Genomic DNA, 19980 nt, shown 5'->3' with positions numbered 1-19980 from the left:
AAACCCTAGGTCTCATCTCCCTAGGTAACCCAGGTCTCATGTCTCCCTAAGGCAACCCTAGGTCTCATATCATCTCTGGGTAACCAAGGTCTCGTATCATCTCTGGGTAACCCAAGGTCTCGTATCATCTCTCTGGGTAACCCAAGGTCTCATCTCCCTGGGTAACCCTAGGTCTCGTATCACCCTGGGTAACCCTAGGTCTCCATTCCTGCACCGGTCATCTCCTGCAAACCCAAGGTCTCATATCATCTCTCCTGGGTAACCCTAGGTCTCATCTCCTGCAACCCTAGGTCTCATCTCCTGGGTAACCCTAGGTCTCATCTCCTAAAAATTTTAGGTCTCATATCATCTCTGGGTAACCCTAGGTCTCATCTCATCTCTGGGTAACCCTAGGTCTCATCTCCCTGCAACCCTAGGTCTCATATCGTCTCTCTGGGTAACCCTAGGTCTCATATCATCTCTCTGGGTAACCCAGGTCTCATCTCTGGGTAACCCTAGGTCTCATCTCCTGGGTAACCCCTAGGTCTCATCTCCCCGGGTAACCCTAGGTCTCATATCATCTCTCTGCAACCTAGGTCTCATCTCCCTGGGTAACCCTAGGTCTCGCATCATCTCTCTGGGTAACCCAAGGTCTCATCTCCCTGGGTAACCATAGGTCTCATCTCCCTGGGTAACCATAGGTCTCATCTCCTGGGTAACCCTAGGTCTCATCTCCCTGGGTAACCAGGTCTCATCTCCTGGGTAACCCTAGGTCTCATCTCCCTGCAACCCTAGGTCTCATCTCCCTGGGTAACCCTAGGTCTCATATCATCTCCTGGGTAACCTGGGTCTCATCTCCCTGGGTAACCCTAGGTCTCGTATCATCTCTCTGGGTAACCCTAGGTCTCATCTCCTGGGTAACCCTAGGTCTCATCTCCCTGGGTAACCATAGGTCTCATCTCCTGGGCAACCCTAGGTCTCATCTCCCTTGCAACCCTCAGTCTCATCTCCTGCAACCCCCAGGTCACCATCTCCCTGGGTAGCCCTAGGTCTCATCTCCCTGGGTAACCCTAGGTCTCATCTCGCTGGGTAACCCTAGGTCTCATCTCCCTGGGTAACCTGGGTCTCATCTCCCTGGGTAACCCTAGGTCTCATCTCCCTGGGCAACCTGGTCTCATCTCCCTGCAACCCTAGGTCTCATCTCCCTGGGTAACCCAAGGTCTCATCTCCTGGGTAACCCATAGGTCTCATCTCCCTGGGTAACCATAGGTCTCATCTCCCTGGGTAACCCTAGGTCTCATCTCCCTGGGTGTCCTAGGTCTCATCTCCCTGGGTAACCCTAGGTCTCATATCATCTCCTGGGTAACCCAAGGTCTCATATCCCTGGGTAACCCTAGGTCTCATCTCTCTGGGTAACCATAGGTCTCATCTCCCTGCAACCATAGGTCTCATCTCCCTGCACCATAGGTCTCATCTCCTGGGTAACCCAAGGTCTCATCTCCTGGGTAACCCTAGTCTCATCTCCCTGGGTAACCCTTAGGTCTCATTCTCCTGGGTAACCCATGGTCTCATCTCCCTGGGTAACCCTAGGTCTCATCTCCCTGGGTAACCCTAGGTCTCATCTCCCTGGGTAACCCAAGGTCTCATCTCCCTGGGTAACCCTAGGTCTCATCTCCCTGGGTAACCCAAGGTCTCATATCATCTCTCTGGGTAACCCTAGGTCTCATCTCTCTGGGTAACCATAGGTCTCATCTCCCTGGGTAACCATAGGTCTCATCTCCCTGGGTAACCATAGGTCTCATCTCTCTGGGTAACCCTAGGTCTCATCTCCCTGGGTAACCCAAGGTCTCATCTCCTGCAAACCCTAGGTCTCATCTCCCTGGGTAACCCTAGGTCTCATCTCCTGCAACCCTAGGTCTCATCTCCCTGGGTAACCCTAGGTCTCATCTCCTGGGTAACCCTAGGTCTCATCTCCCTGGGTAACCCTAGGTCTCATCTCCCTGGGTAACCCTAGGTCTCATCTCCCTGGGTAACCCAAGGTCTCATCTCCCTGGGTAACCCTAGGTCTCATCTCCCTGGGTAACCCTAGGTCTCATATCATCTCTCTGGGTAACCCTAGGTCTCATATCATCTCTCTGGGTAACCCAAGGTCTCGTATCATCTCTCTGGGTAACCCTAGGTCTCATATCATCTCTCTGGGTAACCCAAGGTCTCGTATCATCTCTCTGGGTAACCCAAGGTCTCGTATCATCTCTCTGGGTAACCCTAGGTCTCATCTCCCTGGGTAACCCTAGGTCTCATATCATCTTCTGGGTAACCCTGGTCTCATCTCCTGGGTAACCCTAGGTCTCATCTCCCTGGGTAACCCTAGGTCTCATCTCCCTGGGTAACCCTAGGTCTCATCTCCCTGGGTAACCCTAGGTCTAATCTCCCTGGGTAACCCAAAGTCTAATCTCCCTGGGTAACCCTAGGTCTCATCTCCCTGGGTAACCCTAGGTCTCATCTCCCTGGGTAACCATAGGTCTCATCTCCCTGGGTAACCCTAGTAACCCTGGGACTAATCTCAAATTGTACCCTATTCCCATTATAGTGCACTACTTTTGACCAGGGCCCGTAGTGCTTGGTCGTAAAGTAGTGCACTATATAGGGTATACAGTAGGGTGCCATTGGGGATACAGCCCTGGAGTATTCACTATCGTGGTGAAAGCTTTATCTACTCTGACTCTCCAGAGAAGAATGTCACAGAAATGACGTCAGATTGATGTCAGACTGACCCCGGCGGTCGGACTCTCTCAAGGAGTGCTGTTGCTATGCTCCAAGTGAAACTCCATCAACAGAATACCATCCCAAGGTTATTGCTATTGTAGTGTTTGTTTAAGACACAGTACTTTTATGGAATCGAGACCGAGCCACGTAAAACTGAGCACCCGCCTCTGATTAAAATGTCTACGTGGCTACGTTATCAAAATTACATCATGGGGTTCCAACAGAGAATCTCTTAATGATTCTAGAACTGCTGTGCAAATGCCTTAGCACAGCAGCGAGAGCTAATCTATGGTAAGCCAGTAATGCCTACCGTAGCCAGTCAGGAGACAGAGACCTGTGGGTCAAACTCTGGGTTTAGTTAATAAGTAAGGCCGGTTAAGGATTCACACTTAAAATGGACTCGAAGGTTTCTTTCAAACAGAAGATGGCTTCCTTCCGATACCGTTATCGACACAAGACAACACTCATCCACTGCAGACTTGGTCTATAGGTATTTTACAAATGGTGCATCTCAGTCACCATGAGAACATTGCTGAAATAGGGAGGGAGAGAAACATTATCATTCAGTACCACCATCTCCTCCATCTTGCTGCTCTGAAGGAAAAATCCTCCATTGTAGAGAAACGGAACACTTTTACCAAATAACTTTGTCAAGGAACTGGGTTATATATTAACTAATATGTTAAATACTTATTATATATTCGATCTTTATTATATATTAAGTTAAACCAAAGCATATTCTTATAGATTGTATCACATTAAAGCATATACCCTCCAAGTCTGGTTTTGGATCATATTGATTAACTTTGAGATGGCAGGCCTCAAATGGTTTTGGATCATATTGATTCACTTTTTGAGATGGCAGGCCTCAAATGGTTTTGGATCATATTAACTTTTTGAGATGACAGGCCTCAAATGGTTTTGGATCATATTGATTCACTTTTTGAGATGGCAGGCCTCAAATGGTTTTGGATCATATTGATTCACTTTTTGAGATGGCAGGCCTCAAATGGTTTTGGATCATATTGATTCACTTTTTGAGATGGCAGGCCTCAAATGGTTTTGGATCATATTGATTCACTTTTTGAGATGGCAGGCCTCAAATGGTTTTGGATCATATTGATTAACTTTTTGAGATGACAGGCCTCAAATGGTTTTGGATCATATTGATTCACTTTTTGAGATGGCAGGCCTCAAATGGTTTTGGATCATATTGATTCACTTTTTGAGATGGCAGGCCTCAAATGGTTTTGGATCATATTGATTCACTTTTTGAGATGGCAGGCCTCAAATGGTTTTGGATCATATTGATTCACTTTTTGAGATGGCAGGCCTCAAATGGTTTTGGATCATATTGATTCACTTTTTGAGATGGCAGGCCTCAAATGGTTTTGATCATTTGATTCACTTTTTGAGATGGCAGGCCTCAAATGGTTTTGGATCATATTGATTAACTTTTTGAGATGACAGGCCTCAAATGGTTTTGGATCATATTGATTCACTTTTTGAGATGGCAGGCCTCAAATGGTTTTGGATCATATTGATTCACTTTTTGAGATGGCAGGCCTCAAATGGTTTTGGATCATATTGATTCACTTTTTGAGATGGCAGGCCTCAAATGGTTTTGGATCATATTGATTCACTTTTTGAGATGGCAGGCCTCAAATGGTTTTGGATCATATTGATTCACTTTTTGAGATGGCAGGCCTCAAATGGTTTTGGATCATATTGATTCACTTTTTGAGATGGCAGGCCTCAAATGGTTTTGGATCATATTGATTCACTTTTTGAGATGGCAGGCCTCAAATGGTTTTGGATCATATTGATTCACTTTTTGAGATGGCAGGCCTCAAATAGTTTTGGATCATATTGATTCACTTTTTGAGATGGCAGGCCTCAAATGGTTTTGGATCATATTGATTATGTAACGTCTTTCTTCCGCTGAAGGAGAGGAGGCCCAAAATGCAGCGTGGTTTAGTGTTCAACATCTTTTTTAATAGGAGAAACTAACCATGAACACAATTACAAAAACCGTGGCAAAACCCAAAACAGTCCTATCTGGCGCAATGACACAAAGACAGAAGACAACCACCCACAAAACACCCAAAGAACATGGCTGCCTAAATATGGTTCCCAATCAGAGACAACGATAAACACCTGCCTCTAATTGAGAACCAATCTAGGCAACCATAGACTTACATAATCACCTAGACTAGTGAACACCCCATAAACATACAAAAAACCCTAGACCAGACTAAAACACATAAATCCCCCATGTCACACCCTGACCTAACCAAAATAGTAAAGAAAACAAAGATAACTAAGGCCAGGGCGTGACACCTCACATGTAACTCACAGCTATTACATTAGGGCCAAATAACACTGTAACAAATAATCAGGGCAACTTCAGTGATTGTCATCGTAAATTAATTAGTGTAAGGCTATATCATCACTTTTAGACAACAATGGACAATTAATAGAAAACAAGAGGTTATTCTGGTATATTGGACATTGAAATAACATGATCATTCATTTGACCTGCCTTGTGTTACAGGCTAGTTTGGTTTAGGCTCCGTTAGATTTATTCAGATAGAAAGTAACCAATTACCGTTACGTGTAATACATGACATTTTACATAGTCGGACAAATAAAATGTTTTTTTTGTTTGTTTTTTTAACTCACCATTTTAGGCATCTTTGTTCTGGGTGGTGTGTCAGGTTTAGCGACGGAACGCGGGCTCCAAAGTACCGGAAAGAGATCGTAGTAGTTAACTTGTCTGGGGAACTCTCAGTCCGTGATAAAGAACGCTACTCCTTCTCTGCAAGGGGACACTCTCTGAAACGGTTGGGCGCCTGTCCTCTGAACTTGGCTGTGAAGATTACTTATACTGACGTGGTAGGCTACTCATGTCTGACTCATAATCAGATACATAAAAATGCCAGAGCAGAGGAGAGCCTAACCTTGTTCGATGACGCCGAAGACCTACCTGAGACAGAGTGTGGTTAAAAGCTCCACCCTACATAACAGAACGAGCTGCTGACGACTACTGTAGTGCCATCCCGACGCACCGTGGCCGTTGGGTCCTTTCAGTTACAGCCCCTGAAGTTATGACTAGTGTCTATGGGGACCTTTGGTCGTTCAGACGACAGCTACAACCTTGAAGTTATGACTAGTGTCAATGGGGACCTTTGGTCGTTCAGACGACAGCTACAGCCTTGAAGTTATGACTAGTGATACGTTTATATTTTTCGAGGGTCAGAAAAAAATACTACCCTAGACTTTTTTAAATAAAAACTATACCACTGCCCTCAAAATGTACATGTGACAAACAGAGCCTTCGGAAAGTATTCAGACCCCTTGACTTTTTCCACATTTTGTTACTTTACAGGTTCATATTTTTTTATAAATACATCCTCATCAATCTACACACAATACCCCATAATGAAAAAAGCAAAAAGAGATTTTTAGACAATTTTGCAAATAAACTACAAATAAACTACTAAAACATCACATTTACATAAGTATTCAGACACTTTACTCTGTACAGTCATGGCCAAAAGTTTTGAGAATGACACAAATATTAATTTTCACAAAGTCTGCTGCCTCAGTTTGTATGATGGCAATTTGCATATACTCCAGAATGTTATGAAGAGTGATGAGATGAATTGCAAAGTCCCTCTTTGCCATGCAAATTAACTGAATCCCCCCCCAAAAACATTTCCACTGCATTTCAGCCCTGCCACAAAAGGACCAGCTGACATCATGTCAGTGATTCTCTCGTTAACACAGGTGTATGAGTGTTGAGGAAGACAAGGCTGGAGATCACTCTGTCATGCTGATTGAGTTCAATAACAGACTGGAAGCTTCTAAAGGAGGTTGGGTGCTTGGAATCATTTTTCTCCTCTGTCAACCATGGCTACCTGCAAGGAAACACGTGCCGTCATCATTGCTTTGCACAAAAAGGGCTTCACAGGCAAGGATATTGCTGCCAGTAAGATTACACCTAAAACAACCATTTATCGGATCATCAAGAAAAGAGAGTCAACACTGCAAATAGTCAACACTGCAAATATTGACTCTTTGCATCAACTTCATGTAATTGTCAATAAAAGCCTTTGACACTTGAAATGCTTGTAATTATACTTCAGTATTCCATAGTAAAATCTGACAAAAATATCTAAAGACACTGAAGCAGCAAACCTTGTGGAAATTCATATTTGTGTCATTCTCAAAACTTTTGGCCACGACTGTACTTTGTTGAAGCACCGTTGGCAGCGATTTTAGAGCCTTGAGTATTCTTGGGTACCACACTACAAGCTTGGCACACCTGTATTTGCGGTGTTTCTCCCATTCTTCTCGGCAGCTCTGTCAGGTTGGATGGAGAGTGTTGCTGCACAGCTATTTTCAGGTCTCTCCAGAGACGTAAGATCGGGTTCAAGTCTGGGCTTTGGCTGGGCAACTCAAGGACATTCAGAGACTTGTCCAAAAGCCACTCCTGCGTTGTCCACAGCATGATGCTGCCACCACCATGCTTCACCGTAGGGATGGAGCCATGTTTCCTCCAGATGGGACGCTTGGCATTCAGGCCAAAGAGTTCAATCTTGGTTTTATCAGACCAAGAATCTTGTTTCTCATGGTCTGAGTCCTTTCGGTGCCTTTTGGCAAACTCCAAGTGGGATATCATAGGCCTTTTACTGAGTGGCTTCCGTCTGGCCACTTTACCATAAAGGCTTGATTGGTGGAGAGCTGCAGAGATGGTTCTCCTTCTGGAAGGTTCTCTCCATCTCTGGAGCTCTGTCAGAGTGACCATCGTGTTCTTGGTTAACTTCCTGACCAAGGCCCTTCTCCTCTGATTGGTCAGTTTGGCCAGGCAGCTCTAGGAAGAGTCTTCGTGGTTCCAAACTTCTTCCATTTAAGACTGACGAAAGCCACTGTGTTCTTGGGGACCTTCAATGCTGCAGAAATGTTTTGGTACCCTTCCTCAGATCTGTGCCTCAACACAATCCTGTCTCGGAGCTCTACGGACAATTCCTTTGACTTCATGGCTTGGTTTTTGCTCTGACATGTACTGTCATCTGTGGGACCTTATATATACAGGTGTGTGCCTTTCCAAATCATGTCCAATTCATTGAATTTACCACAGGTGGACTCCAATCAAGTTGTAGAAACATCTCAAGGATGATCAATGGAGACAGGATACACCTGAACTCAGTTTCAAGTCTCACAGCAAAGGGTCTGAATACTTACAGTGGCAAGAAAAGGTATGTGAACCCTTTGGAAGTACCTGGATTTCTGCATAAATTGGTCAATATATTTGATCTGATCTTCATCTAGGTCACAACAATAGACAACCAATCTGATTAAATTAATAACACACAAATAATTATACGTATTCATGTCTTTATTGAACACACAGTGGAAAAATTCACAGTGCAGGGTGGAAAAAGTATGTGAACCCTTGGATTTAATAACTGGTTGACCCTCCTTTGGCAGCAATAACCGCATCCAAACGTTTTCTGTAGTTGCGGATCAGACCTGCACAACGGTCAGGAGGAATTTTGGACCATTCCGCTTTACAAAACTGTTTCAGTTCAGCAATATTCTTGGGATGTCTGGTGTGAACTGCTCTCTTGAGGTCATGCTACAGCATCTCAATCGGGTTGAGGTCAGGACTCTGACTGGGCCACTCCAGAAGCCGTATATTCCTCTGTTGAAGCCATTCTGTTGTTGATTTACTTCTGTGTTTTGGGTTGTTGTCCTGTTGCATCATCCAACTTCTGTTGAGCTTCAATTGGGAGAACAGATAGCCCAACAATTTGTAAGTCTCCTGCAAAATGTCTTGTCTTGATAAACTTGGGAATTCATTTTTCCGTCGATGATAGCAAGCTGTCCGGGCTCTGAGGCAGCAAAGCAGCCCCAAACCATGATGCTCCCTCCACTATACTTTACAGTTGGGATGAGGTTGATGTTGGTGTGCTGTGCCTTTTTTCTCTCCACACATAGTGTTGTGTGTTCCTTCCAAACAACTTGACTGTAGTTTCATCTGCCCACAGAATATTTCACCAGTAGCGCTGTGGAACATCCAGGTGCACTTTTGCAAACTTCTGATGTGCAGCAATGTTTTTTTATCACAGCAGTGGCTTCTTCCATCATGTCCTCCCATGAACACTATTCTTGTTTACTGTTTTACGTATCGTAGACTCGTCAACAGAGATGTTAGCATGCTCCATAGATTTCTGTATGTCTTTAGCTGACACTCCAGGATTCTTCTTAACCTCATTGAGCATTCTGCACTGTGATCTTGCAGACATCTTTGCAAGATGGCCACTCCTAGGGAGAGTAGCAACAGTGCTGAACTTTCTCCATTTATAGACAATTTATCTTACCCTGGATTGATGAACATCAAGGCTTTTAGAGATACTTTTGTAACCCTTTCCAGCTTTATGCAAGTCAACAATTCTTAATCTTAGGTCTTCTAAGATCTTTTTTGTTCCAGGCATGGTTCACATCAGGAAATGCTTCTTGTGAATAGCAAACTCAATTTTTGTGAGTGTTTTCTATTGGGCAGGGCAGCTCTAACCAACATCTCCAATCTTGTCTCATTGATTGGACTCCAGGTCAGCTGACTCTTGACTCCAATTAGCATTTGGAGAGGTCATTAGCCTAGGGGTTCACATACTTTACCCAACCTACACTGCGAATGTTTAAAAGGTGTATTTTTCTTTAAAAGATGTATTTCGAATACAATAATTTGTGTTATTAGTTTAAGCACACTATGTTTGTCTATTGTTGTGACTTTAAGATCAGATCAGATTTGATGACCAATTTATGCAGAAATCCATGTAATTCCAAAGGGTTCACATACTTTTTCTTGCCACTGTATATAAATAAGGTATTTTTGTTTTAAATGTTTAATACATTTGCTAAAATTTTAAAAACGTTTTTTGCTTCGTCATTATGGGCTATTGTGATGTCATTATGGGGTATTGTGATGTCATTATGGGCTATTGTGATGTCATTATGAGGTATTGTGATGTCATTATGGGCTATTGTGTGTAGATTGCTAAAGGAAAATTGTATATTTAATCTATTTTAGAATAAGGCTGCAACGTCACAAAATGTGGAAAAAGTCAAGGGGTCTGAATAACTTCCAAAGGCACTATTCTACTACATAGAAGACGTCTGCATTATCTGTCCTATCTAGGAGGAAACTACCTGTCCTATCCGGGTGGAAACCACCTGTCCTATCCGGGTGGAAACCACCTGTCCTATCCGGGTTGAAACTACCTGTCCTATCCAGGTTGAAACTACCTGTCCTATCCAGGTGAAGGAAACTACCTGTCCTATCCAGGTGAAGGAAACTACCTGTCCTATCCAGGTGAAGGAAACTACCTGTCCTATCCAGGTTGAAACTACCTGTCTATCCCAGGTTGAAACTACCTGTCCTATCCAGTCCTGTCTATCTATCCAGGTTGAAACTACCTGTCCTATCCAGGTTGAAACTACCTGTCCTATCCAGGATGAAACTACCTGTCCTATCCAGGTTGAAACTACCTGTCCTATCCAGGTTGAAACTACCTGTCCTATCCAGGTGGAAATGCTTGTCGGAAACTAGAAGCACAAGGTTGAAACATTTTCCTAAATGCACTTGTCGGAACTAGAAGCACAAGCATATTAACATCTGCTAACCATGTGTATGTGACAAATAAAATTTGATTTGAAAATAGGCCAACAAACCTTTCGCTCCTACTATTTTAATAATAATAATAATATATTTGTTTTAAACTACTTTAACATTCAATTAATGGTATAGGGCCTGTGCAGCTTCATAGCTCATTATAACCAATTACAATGCTTTAAATGATCAACGGAAAACATTCAGTTCTTAAAATGGAAATACATTTTACAAAGTGTATTTGACTAACAACATTGTAACAAACATTCCATGTTGTTTTCATTGACGTCAACATAAAATTATATCAAAAAAAAAAACATCTCTTTTAAAGATATAAATATGGTTTCCAAATAAGGTAAAGGAGAATAGAGCTGAAACACATGGCTGCCCATCTCTTGGTAAGGCCACCCTTACGGGCTTCATCACAGAACATCTAGACATTTTGTAAGTCGCTCTGGATAAGAGCGTCTGCTAAATGACTTAAATGTAAATGTAAATGTAGACATGCAGTCCTAACAAATGGATCTGACTGGGAATTCAGAAATAATCATTTTTCAAATCATGAGCAAATTGAGGATCACACAGTATTGAATCTTCATGGTCTCCACAGTTTATTATTGGCGTACCAAAATATAAATCAGAAAAAAAAAAAAAGAAATAAAAAAGTACCCACAAAAATCATTTGGATTAGAACTCGTCTCTGATGTTAAAATGAGGTTGGTCTTCAGGCTTGAAGTCCTCATTGGGGCTTCCATCCTGGTTGAGGATGCGTATGGCAGTGTAGCCTACAATAGGGTACTTTGTCTTGTACGTGCCCTCAAATACACTCTCTAGGGATTGGAGCTGCTCTTCAGTAAGGCCCGTCTGAAAGAGAGAGGGAGGAAACAAGGACAAGAGGCACCCATTTCATTACTAAGAGAACAGTAGGGGGGAAAAAAAGAGGGTTTTCTATGGGTTCTTTGTGGAACCTTTTCTGAAGAATCCTTTATAGTTCTGCAAAAAGGGTTCGATGGGAGTTAAACATCTACACAGGTTCTTTGCAGACCAAAGCAGGGGCATCATCCCCCCCCCCTCAAGGATTTTTATTTTTACTGCATTTCTACACAATTGGAGAAAAGAAAAAAAATGCTATTTTGGGGAACAGCAAAAACAAGCAACATTGACTCTAGCCATTATCACCTTGATGATGTAGTTTCATTCACCTCAGTCAACAAGGGGACTTAACATTCTACAAACATGTCATATAAGAATTAGCTGCCTGCTACGCACAAGCTCAACACCGGGATTAAAACTCGAGTTTAGTTTCATGTCAACAGTTAGCTTAGCCATGCCATCTACTACAGCCATCTTTACCTTGTCCAGCCCTCCATTTAACTGTCCCCTTTATGACTCTGCACCCCATTGAAGCTGCACCCCTTCCCCTTCCCCTTGATGACGCTGCACCCCTTCCCCTTGATGACGCTGCACCCCTTCATGACGCTGCACCCCTTCATGACGCTGCACCCCTGCCCCTTCATGACGCTGCACCCCTTCATGCCTGCACCCCTTCATGACGCTGCACCCCTTCATGACGCTGCACCCTTCCCCTTCATGACGCTGCACCCCTTCATGACGCTGCACCCCTTCCCCTTGATGACGCTGCACCCCTTCCCCTTCATGACGCTGCACCCCTTCATGACGCTGCACCCTTCCCCTTGATGACGCTGCACCCCTTCCCCTTCATGACGCTGCACCCCCCTTCATGACGCTGCACCCCTTCCCCTTCATGACGCTGCACCCCCTTCATGACGCTGCACCCCTTCATGACGCTGCACCCCTTCCGCTGCACCCCTTCATGACGCTGCACCCCTTCCCCTTGATGACGCTGCACCCCTTGATGACGCTGCACCCCTTGATGACCACCCCTTGATGACGCTGCACCCCCTTGATGACGCTGCACCCCTTCATGACGCTGCACCCCTTCATGACGCTGCACCCCTTCCCCTTGATGACGCTGCACCCCATTGAAGCTGCACCCCTACCCCTTGATGACCCTGCACCCTTGATGACGCTGCACCCCTTCCCCTTGATGACGCTGCACCCTTGATGACGCTGCACCCCTTCCCCTTGATGACGCTGCACCCCATTGAAGCTGCATGTCCCCTTCATGACACTGCACCCCTTCCCCTTCATGGCGCTGCACCCCTTGATGGCGCTGCACCCCTTGATGACGCTGCACCCCTTCCCCTTGATGACGCTGCACCCCTTGATGACGCTGCACCCCTTGATGACGCTGCACCCCTTGATGACGCTGCACCCCTTCATGACGCTGCACCCCTTCATGACGCTGCACCCCTTCATGACGCTGCACCGCTTCCCCTTGATGACTGCACCCCATGAAGCTGCACCCCTACCCCTTGATGACGCTGCACCCCTTGATGACGCTGCACCCCTTCATGACGCTGCACCCCTTGATGACGCTGCACCTCTTCCCCTTCATGACGCTGCACCCCATGACGCTGCATGTCCCCTTCATGACACTGCACCCCTTCCCCTTCATGACGCTGCACCCCTTGATGACGCTGCACCCCTTCATGACGCTGCACCCTACCCCTTGATGACGCTGCACCCCTTGATTCCCCCTTCATTCATGACGCTGCACCCCATTCATGAAGCTGCATGTCCCCTTCATGACGCTGCACCCTTCCCCTTCATGACGCTGCACCCCTTCATGACGCTGCACCCCTTGATGACGCTGCACCCCTTCATGACGCTGCACCCCTTCATGACGCTGCACCCCTTGATGACGCTGCACCCCTTGATGATGCTGCACCCCTTCCCCTTCATGACGCTGCACCCCTTCATGACGCTGCACCCCTTCATGACGCTGCACCCTTCCCCTTCATGACGCTGCACCCCTTGATGACGCTGCACCCCTTCATGACGCTGCACCCCTTCATGACGCTGCACCCCTACATGACGCTGCACCCCTTCATGACGCTGCACCCCTTCCCTTCATGACGCTGCACCCCTTCCCCTTCATGACGCTGCACCCCTTCCCCTTCATGACGCTGCACCCCTTCATGACGCTGCACCCCTTCATGGCGCTGCACCCCTTCCCCTTCATGACGCTGCACCCTTCCCCTTCATGACGCTGCACCCCTTCCCCTTCATGACGCTGCACCCCTTCCCCTTCATGACGCTGCACCCCTTCCCCTTCATGACGCTGCACCCCTTCATGACGCTGCACCCCTTCATGACGCTGCACCCTTCATGACGCTGCACCCCCCCTTCATGACGCTGCACCCTTCCCCTTCATGACGCTGCACCCCTTCATGACGCTGCACCCCTTCATGACGCTGCACCCCTTCATGACGCTGCACCCCTTCATGACGCTGCACCCCTTCCCTTGATGACGCTGCACCCCTTCCCCTGATGACGCTGCACCCCTTCATGACGCTGCACCCCTTCATGACGCTGCACCCCTTCATGACGCTGCACCCCTCCCCTTCATGACGCTGCACCCCTCCCCCTTCATGACGCTGCACCCCTTCATGACGCTGCACCCCTTCCCCTTCATGACGCTGCACCCCTTCCCCTTCATGACGCTGCACCCCTTCATGACGCTGCACCCCCTTCATGACGCTGCACCCCTTCATGACGCTGCACCCCTTCCCCTTCATGACGCTGCACCTTCCCCTTCATGACGCTGCACCCCTTCATGACGCTGCACCCCTTCCCCTTCATGACGCTGCACCCCTTCATGACGCTGCACCCCTTCATGACGCTGCACCCCTTCATGACGCTGCACCCCTTCCCCTTGATGACGCTGCACCCCTTCCCCTTGATGACGCTGCACCCCTTCATGACGCTGCACCCCTTCATGACGCTGCACCCCTCCCCTTCATGACGCTGCACCTCCCCCTTCATGACGCTGCACCCCTTCATGACGCTGCACCCCTCCCCTTCATGACGCTGCACCCCTTCCCCTTCATGACGCTGCACCCCTTCATGACGCTGCACCCCTTCATGACGCTGCACCCCTTCATGACGCTGCACCCCTTCCCCTTCATGACGCTGCACCCCTTCATGACGCTGCACCCCTTCATGACGCTGCACCCCTTCCCCTTCATGACGCTGCACCCCTTCATGACGCTGCACCCCTCCCCCTTCATGACGCTGCACCCCTCCCCCTTCATGACGCTGCACCCCTTCATGACGCTGCACCCCCTTCATGACGCTGCACCTTCATGGCGCTGCACCCCTTCATGACGCTGCACCCCTTCCCCTTCATGACGCTGCACCCCTTCATGACGCTGCACCCCTTCATGACGCTGCACCCCTTCATGACGCTGCACCCTTCATGACGCTGCACCCCCTTCATGACGCTGCACCCCTTCATGACGCTGCACCCCTTCCCCTTCATGACGCTGCACCCCTTCCCCTTCATGGCGCTGCACCCCTTCCCCTTCATGACGCTGCACCCCTTCATGACGCTGCACCCCTTCATGACGCTGCACCCCTTCATGACGCTGCACCCCTTCATGACGCTGCACCCCTTCATGACGCTGCACCCCTTGATGACGCTGCACCCCTTCATGACGCTGCACCTTCCCCTTCATGACGCTGCACCCCTTCCCTTCATGACGCTGCACCCCTTCATGACGCTGCACCCCTTCCCCTTCATGACGCTGCACCCCTTCATGACGCTGCACCCCTTCATGACGCTGCACCCCTTGATGACGCTGCACCCCTTCATGACGCTGCACCCCTTCCCCTTCATGACGCTGCACCCCTTCATGACGCTGCACCCCTTCATGACGCTGCACCCCCCCCTTCATGACGCTGCACCCCCCTTCATGACACTGCACCCCTTCATGACGCTGCACCCCTTCCCCTTCATGACGCTGCACCCCTTTCCCCTTCATGACGCTGCACCCCTTGATGACGCTGCACCCCTTCATGCGCTGCACCCCTTCCCTTCATGACGCTGCACCCCTTCCCCTTCATGACGCTGCACCCCTTCATGACGCTGCACCCCTTCCCCTTCATGACGCTGCACCCCTTCATGACGCTGCACCCCTTCATGACGCTGCACCCCTTCATGACGCTGCACCCTTCATGACGCTGCACCCCTTCATGACGCTGCACCCCTTCCCCTTGATGACGCTGCACCCTTCCCCTTGATGACGCTGCACCCCTTCATGACGCTGCACCCCTTCATGACGCTGCACCCCTCCCCCTTCATGACATTGCACCCCTCCCCTTCATGACGCTGCACCCCTTCATGACGCTGCACCCCTCCCCCTTCATGACGCTGCACCCCTTCCCCTTCATGACGCTGCACCCCTTCATGACGCTGCACCCCTTCATGACGCTGCACCCTTCCCCTTCATGACGCAGCACCCCTTCCCCTTCATGACGCTGCACCCCTTCATGACGCTGCACCCCTTCATGACGCTGCACCCCTTCATGACGCTGCACCCCTTCATGACGCTGCACCCCTCCCCCTTCATGACGCTGCACCCCTCCCCCTTCATGACGCTGCACCCCTCCCCCTTCATGACGCTGCACCCCTTCATGACGCTGCACCCCTTCATGACGCTGCACCCCTTCATGGCGCTGCACCCCTTCCCCTTCATGACGCTGCACCCCTTCATGACGCTGCACCCCTTCATGATGCTGCACCCCTTCATGACGCTGCACCCCTTCATGACGCTGCACCCCTTCATGACGCTGCACCCCTTGATGACGCTGCACCCCTTGATGACGCTGCACCCCTTCCCCTTCATGACGCTGCACCCCTTCCCTTCATGGCGCTGCACCCCTTCCCCTTCATGACGCTGCACCCCTTCATGACGCTGCACCCCTTCATGACGCTGCACCCCTTCATGACGCTGCACCCCTTCATGACGCTGCACCCCTTCATGACGCTGCACCCCTTCATGACGCTGCACCCCTTCATGACGCTGCACCCCTTCATGGCGCTGCACCCCTTCATGACGCTGCACCCCTTCCCCTTCATGACGCTGCACCCCTTCATGGCGCTGCACCCCTTCCCCTTCATGACGCTGCACCCCTTCCCCTTCATGACGCTGCACCCCTTCATGGCGCTGCACCCCTTCATGACGCTGCACCCCTTCATGACGCTGCACCCCTTCATGACGCTGCACCCCTTCATGACGCTGCACCCCTTCATGACGCTGCACCCCTTCATGACGCTGCACCCCTTCATGACGCTGCACCCTTCATGGCGCTGCACCCCTTCATGACGCTGCACCCCTTCATGACGCTGCACCCCTTCATGACGCTGCACCCCTTCATGACGCTGCACCCCTTCATGGCGCTGCACCCCTTCATGACGCTGCCCCCTTCATGACGCTGCACCCCTTCATGACGCTGCACCCCTTCATGACGCTGCACCCCTTCATGACGCTGCACCCCTTCCCCTTGATGACGCTGCACCCCTTCATGACGCTGCACCCCTTGATGACGCTGCACCCCTCCCCCTTGATGACGCTGCACCCCCCCCTTGATGACGCTGCACCCCTTCATGACGCTGCACCCCCCCTTCATGACGCTGCACCCCTCCCCCTTGATGACGCTGCACCCCTTCATGACGCTGCACCCCTTCATGACGCTGCACCCCTTCATGACGCTGCACCCCTTCATGACGCTGCACCCCTTCCCCTTGATGACGCTGCACCCCTTCATGACGCTGCACCCCTTGATGACGCTGCACCCCTTCATGACGCTGCACCCCTTCCCCTTGATGACGCTGCACCCCTTCATGACGCTGCACCCCTTGATGACGCTGCACCCCTTCCCCTTCATGACGCTGCACCCCTTCCCCAGCCCAACCGTTTGTTTTGTTTTCCTTTACTCACAGTGTCAGAAGTCAGATCAGCTGGCTCAAGGGACATTTTGGCCACAGCCCTTGTGCAGTCCTTTCCAACCAAGGCATTGTATGGTCCATCTTTCCCATAGAACTCTACAAAGATAAACTAGATTAGTCCCACTGTAACAATAGCTCCTCAGTACTTACAGCTGTTACATATTTGCAGTTTGTGTGGGCCTCGTAACAAATCCCCTTATCCTTTTCCCCTGTTATCTATCTATCTTGTTATTTCCAATGTAATCACCAGGATTGGAGTCAATTCTATTTCAATTCCAGACAATTCAAACTCCAATTCTCTTCAATGCTTTTCAAGTAGAAAAATGTGGAATTGGAATTTGGTTTACTTTATGAATTGACTGCAATTGAAATGGCATTGACCCCAACCCTGGTAATTACACCCCTTCCTATGCAGATACCAGTGATTGTGAAGGATCATTCATTCAGCATTGACACATAACTTTATCTTGTCTCTTTACTGGCCTGAACTACTATTGATATCATTGGTGACATTATCATCACGCCACACTAGCAGTCTGTGGAGTTTGATACCATATCACCCACTGTTCCAGAGATGGGAGGATCCCAACATTGTGTGTGTGCTATTTACCTTTCCCCTTGGTGACATCAAATATCACTCCTTTTATGGCCATGTAAATGGGATGCCCGTCCTAAAACACAGCAACAGTTACATTATGTTTTTTAAAGATCAATTAGCATTATCAGTGATAAGAAAACGATGTCATTGTGTTGGCTGACCACACCCTCACGCTGATAGTCCATTGCATTTACACATACCAAGACGAGCTCTTCATACCTCCATTCGTCTACTGTAGACGAGGACTACTGTAGTGAAGATCACGGGTTAGCTACACCCATAGCTCTGGTCCAAGGCGTTAGTGCGTGTTCCTCCACTACTACTACTACTAGTGAAGGAATGCGACCTAACGCCATCGCCCAGAGCTAGCCGACCAATAGACTTACATAATAACAAGTACCTACCTCACTCCCGTCGTACCTTTTTAAATCTTCGTCTGTGAACAGTCGGACCGGTTTTGAGGCTGGTTTGTGTTTTAGTTTATTATCGTCTGCCAAACTCAACACGAGAAGCACAAATGTGATAAAAAGTTGCACTGGTGTTAGCATGGTTGTCTGGCTATTTGGACAAGCCTCAACAACGTTCATAAATAATTCCGATGTCCTCTTCTTAGGAGATCATTTGCTTCTTCGTTCCGGTTCTCTCTCTCTGTCGCTCTTACTGCCCTAAGAAACCAAGAAATAGTCCGCTAACACAAGTAGGCTACTAGAGAAGACAGTTTAATTAAAGTTTGAGGTAAACTTGATCCATGTCCCCAGATAAATATTTGATTTCCCTAACGTTGAATAGATGAGTCATGTGGTATCTGATCACGTTCCTAAGAATGATATGCTGCCCGCGACCAAAACAGTGCTGTGCTGTGCATGTGATAGTCGGAACAAATTGGTTTCCTCTTTTATAACCGTTATGGGACCAGTGTACACTTCCACACAATCCAAGAACAGTTACCGAGAAAGAAAAAATAAATCTGCACTGTCATCAGCAGTTAAGGGCAATGCCTCCACTCCTCGGAAATATATGTTCCCGTTCTCCTGGCAGTAGGATATAATGCTGGCAGCACGGTCATATTATTTTCCTCAAAATAAGAGTCCCCCTACAAAGACGTACTAAACTTTGGGAATATCGATTTTTAAAAAATCTAGTTCAGTGATTGTAATATTAGAACGCACAAGGTGCAATTTCGAAATTGGGTAGATGTCCCCCAATGCTGGAAGGGGGGACCCGAACGAAAACGTTTGGTCTAGTGCAGTACAACAATTTTTTCACGGCATTGCATTTTTTATTGATAATTAACTTAAATGTAATAACTTTGTTTATAAGTAAGTAACTTAAATATATATTGTATTATTTATACCAGCATTTCTTTAGAAAGTTTACACCAATACTGGTATGTTGAAAACTATTGTGTTGCGCTTTCAAACTCAAATCTGGACCTCCAAGCCAGTTCCAATGTGTTTTTCCATTGTTCCCCTCTAATCAGGGACTGAATTTGACCTGAGACACTAGGTGGGTGATTCCCCTCTAATCAGGGCCTGGTTTAGACCTGAGACACCAGGTGGGTGATTTCCCTCTAATCAGGGCCTGATTTAGACCTGGGACACTAGGTGGGTGATTCCCCTCTAATCAGGGCCTGATTTAGACCTGGGACACTAGGTGAGTGATTCCCCTCTAATCAGGGCCTGATTTAGACCTGGGACACTAGGTGAGTGATTCCCCTCTAATCAGGGCCTGATTTAGACCTGTGAGACCAGGGGGGTGCAATTAATTATCAGGTAGAACGTAAAACGTAAAACCAGCAGGCTCCAAACTTTCCCCTCATCAGTCTACACACCATAATGAAAAACCGAAAACCGTTTTTTAAAATTTTAGCAAATGTAATAAACATTTAAAACAGAAATACCTTATTTACATACAGTGGCAAGAAAAAGTATGTGAACCCTTTGGAATTACATGGATTTCTGCATAAATTGGTCATCAAATTTGATCTGATCTTCATCTAAGTCACAACAATAGACAAACATAGTGTGTCTAAACAGCTTAGGGCTGTTGTTCTGTTGGAAGGTGAAACTTTGTCCCAGTCTGAGGTCC

At 48.0% G+C, this 19980-nt stretch overlaps 1 protein-coding gene across 3 annotated transcripts; it reads right to left on the bottom strand.

Moving 5' to 3' along the window:
• Window positions 1-10483: 10483 nt before the first annotated feature.
• LOC135525446 (neudesin-like) lies at window positions 10484-18914 on the bottom strand. Of its 3 annotated transcripts, none has more exons than XM_064953075.1 (4): window positions 18297-18914; window positions 17905-17965; window positions 17287-17390; window positions 10484-11284 (listed from the first exon to the last, which is right to left on the bottom strand). In XM_064953075.1, exons 1-4 carry the CDS (start codon window positions 18477-18479, stop codon window positions 11108-11110), a joined length of 525 nt encoding a protein of 174 aa, XP_064809147.1. In that variant the 5' UTR covers window positions 18480-18914; the 3' UTR covers window positions 10484-11107. The 3 variants fall into 3 exon arrangements, with proteins under 3 accessions (XP_064809147.1, XP_064809148.1, XP_064809149.1); XM_064953076.1 differs by having other exon boundaries at window positions 18313-18421; XM_064953077.1 differs by lacking the exon at window positions 18297-18914 and adding an exon at window positions 18093-18189.
• Between the last annotated feature and the right edge of the window lie 1066 nt (window positions 18915-19980).

The sequence above is a fragment of the Oncorhynchus masou genome, chromosome 32 (genome assembly GCF_036934945.1).
Source record: "Oncorhynchus masou masou isolate Uvic2021 chromosome 32, UVic_Omas_1.1, whole genome shotgun sequence".
Classification (NCBI taxonomy): domain Eukaryota; kingdom Metazoa; phylum Chordata; class Actinopteri; order Salmoniformes; family Salmonidae; genus Oncorhynchus; species Oncorhynchus masou.
The sequence above is the reverse complement of the archived record's forward strand: the minus strand, read 5'-3'. Positions and strand labels throughout refer to the sequence as shown.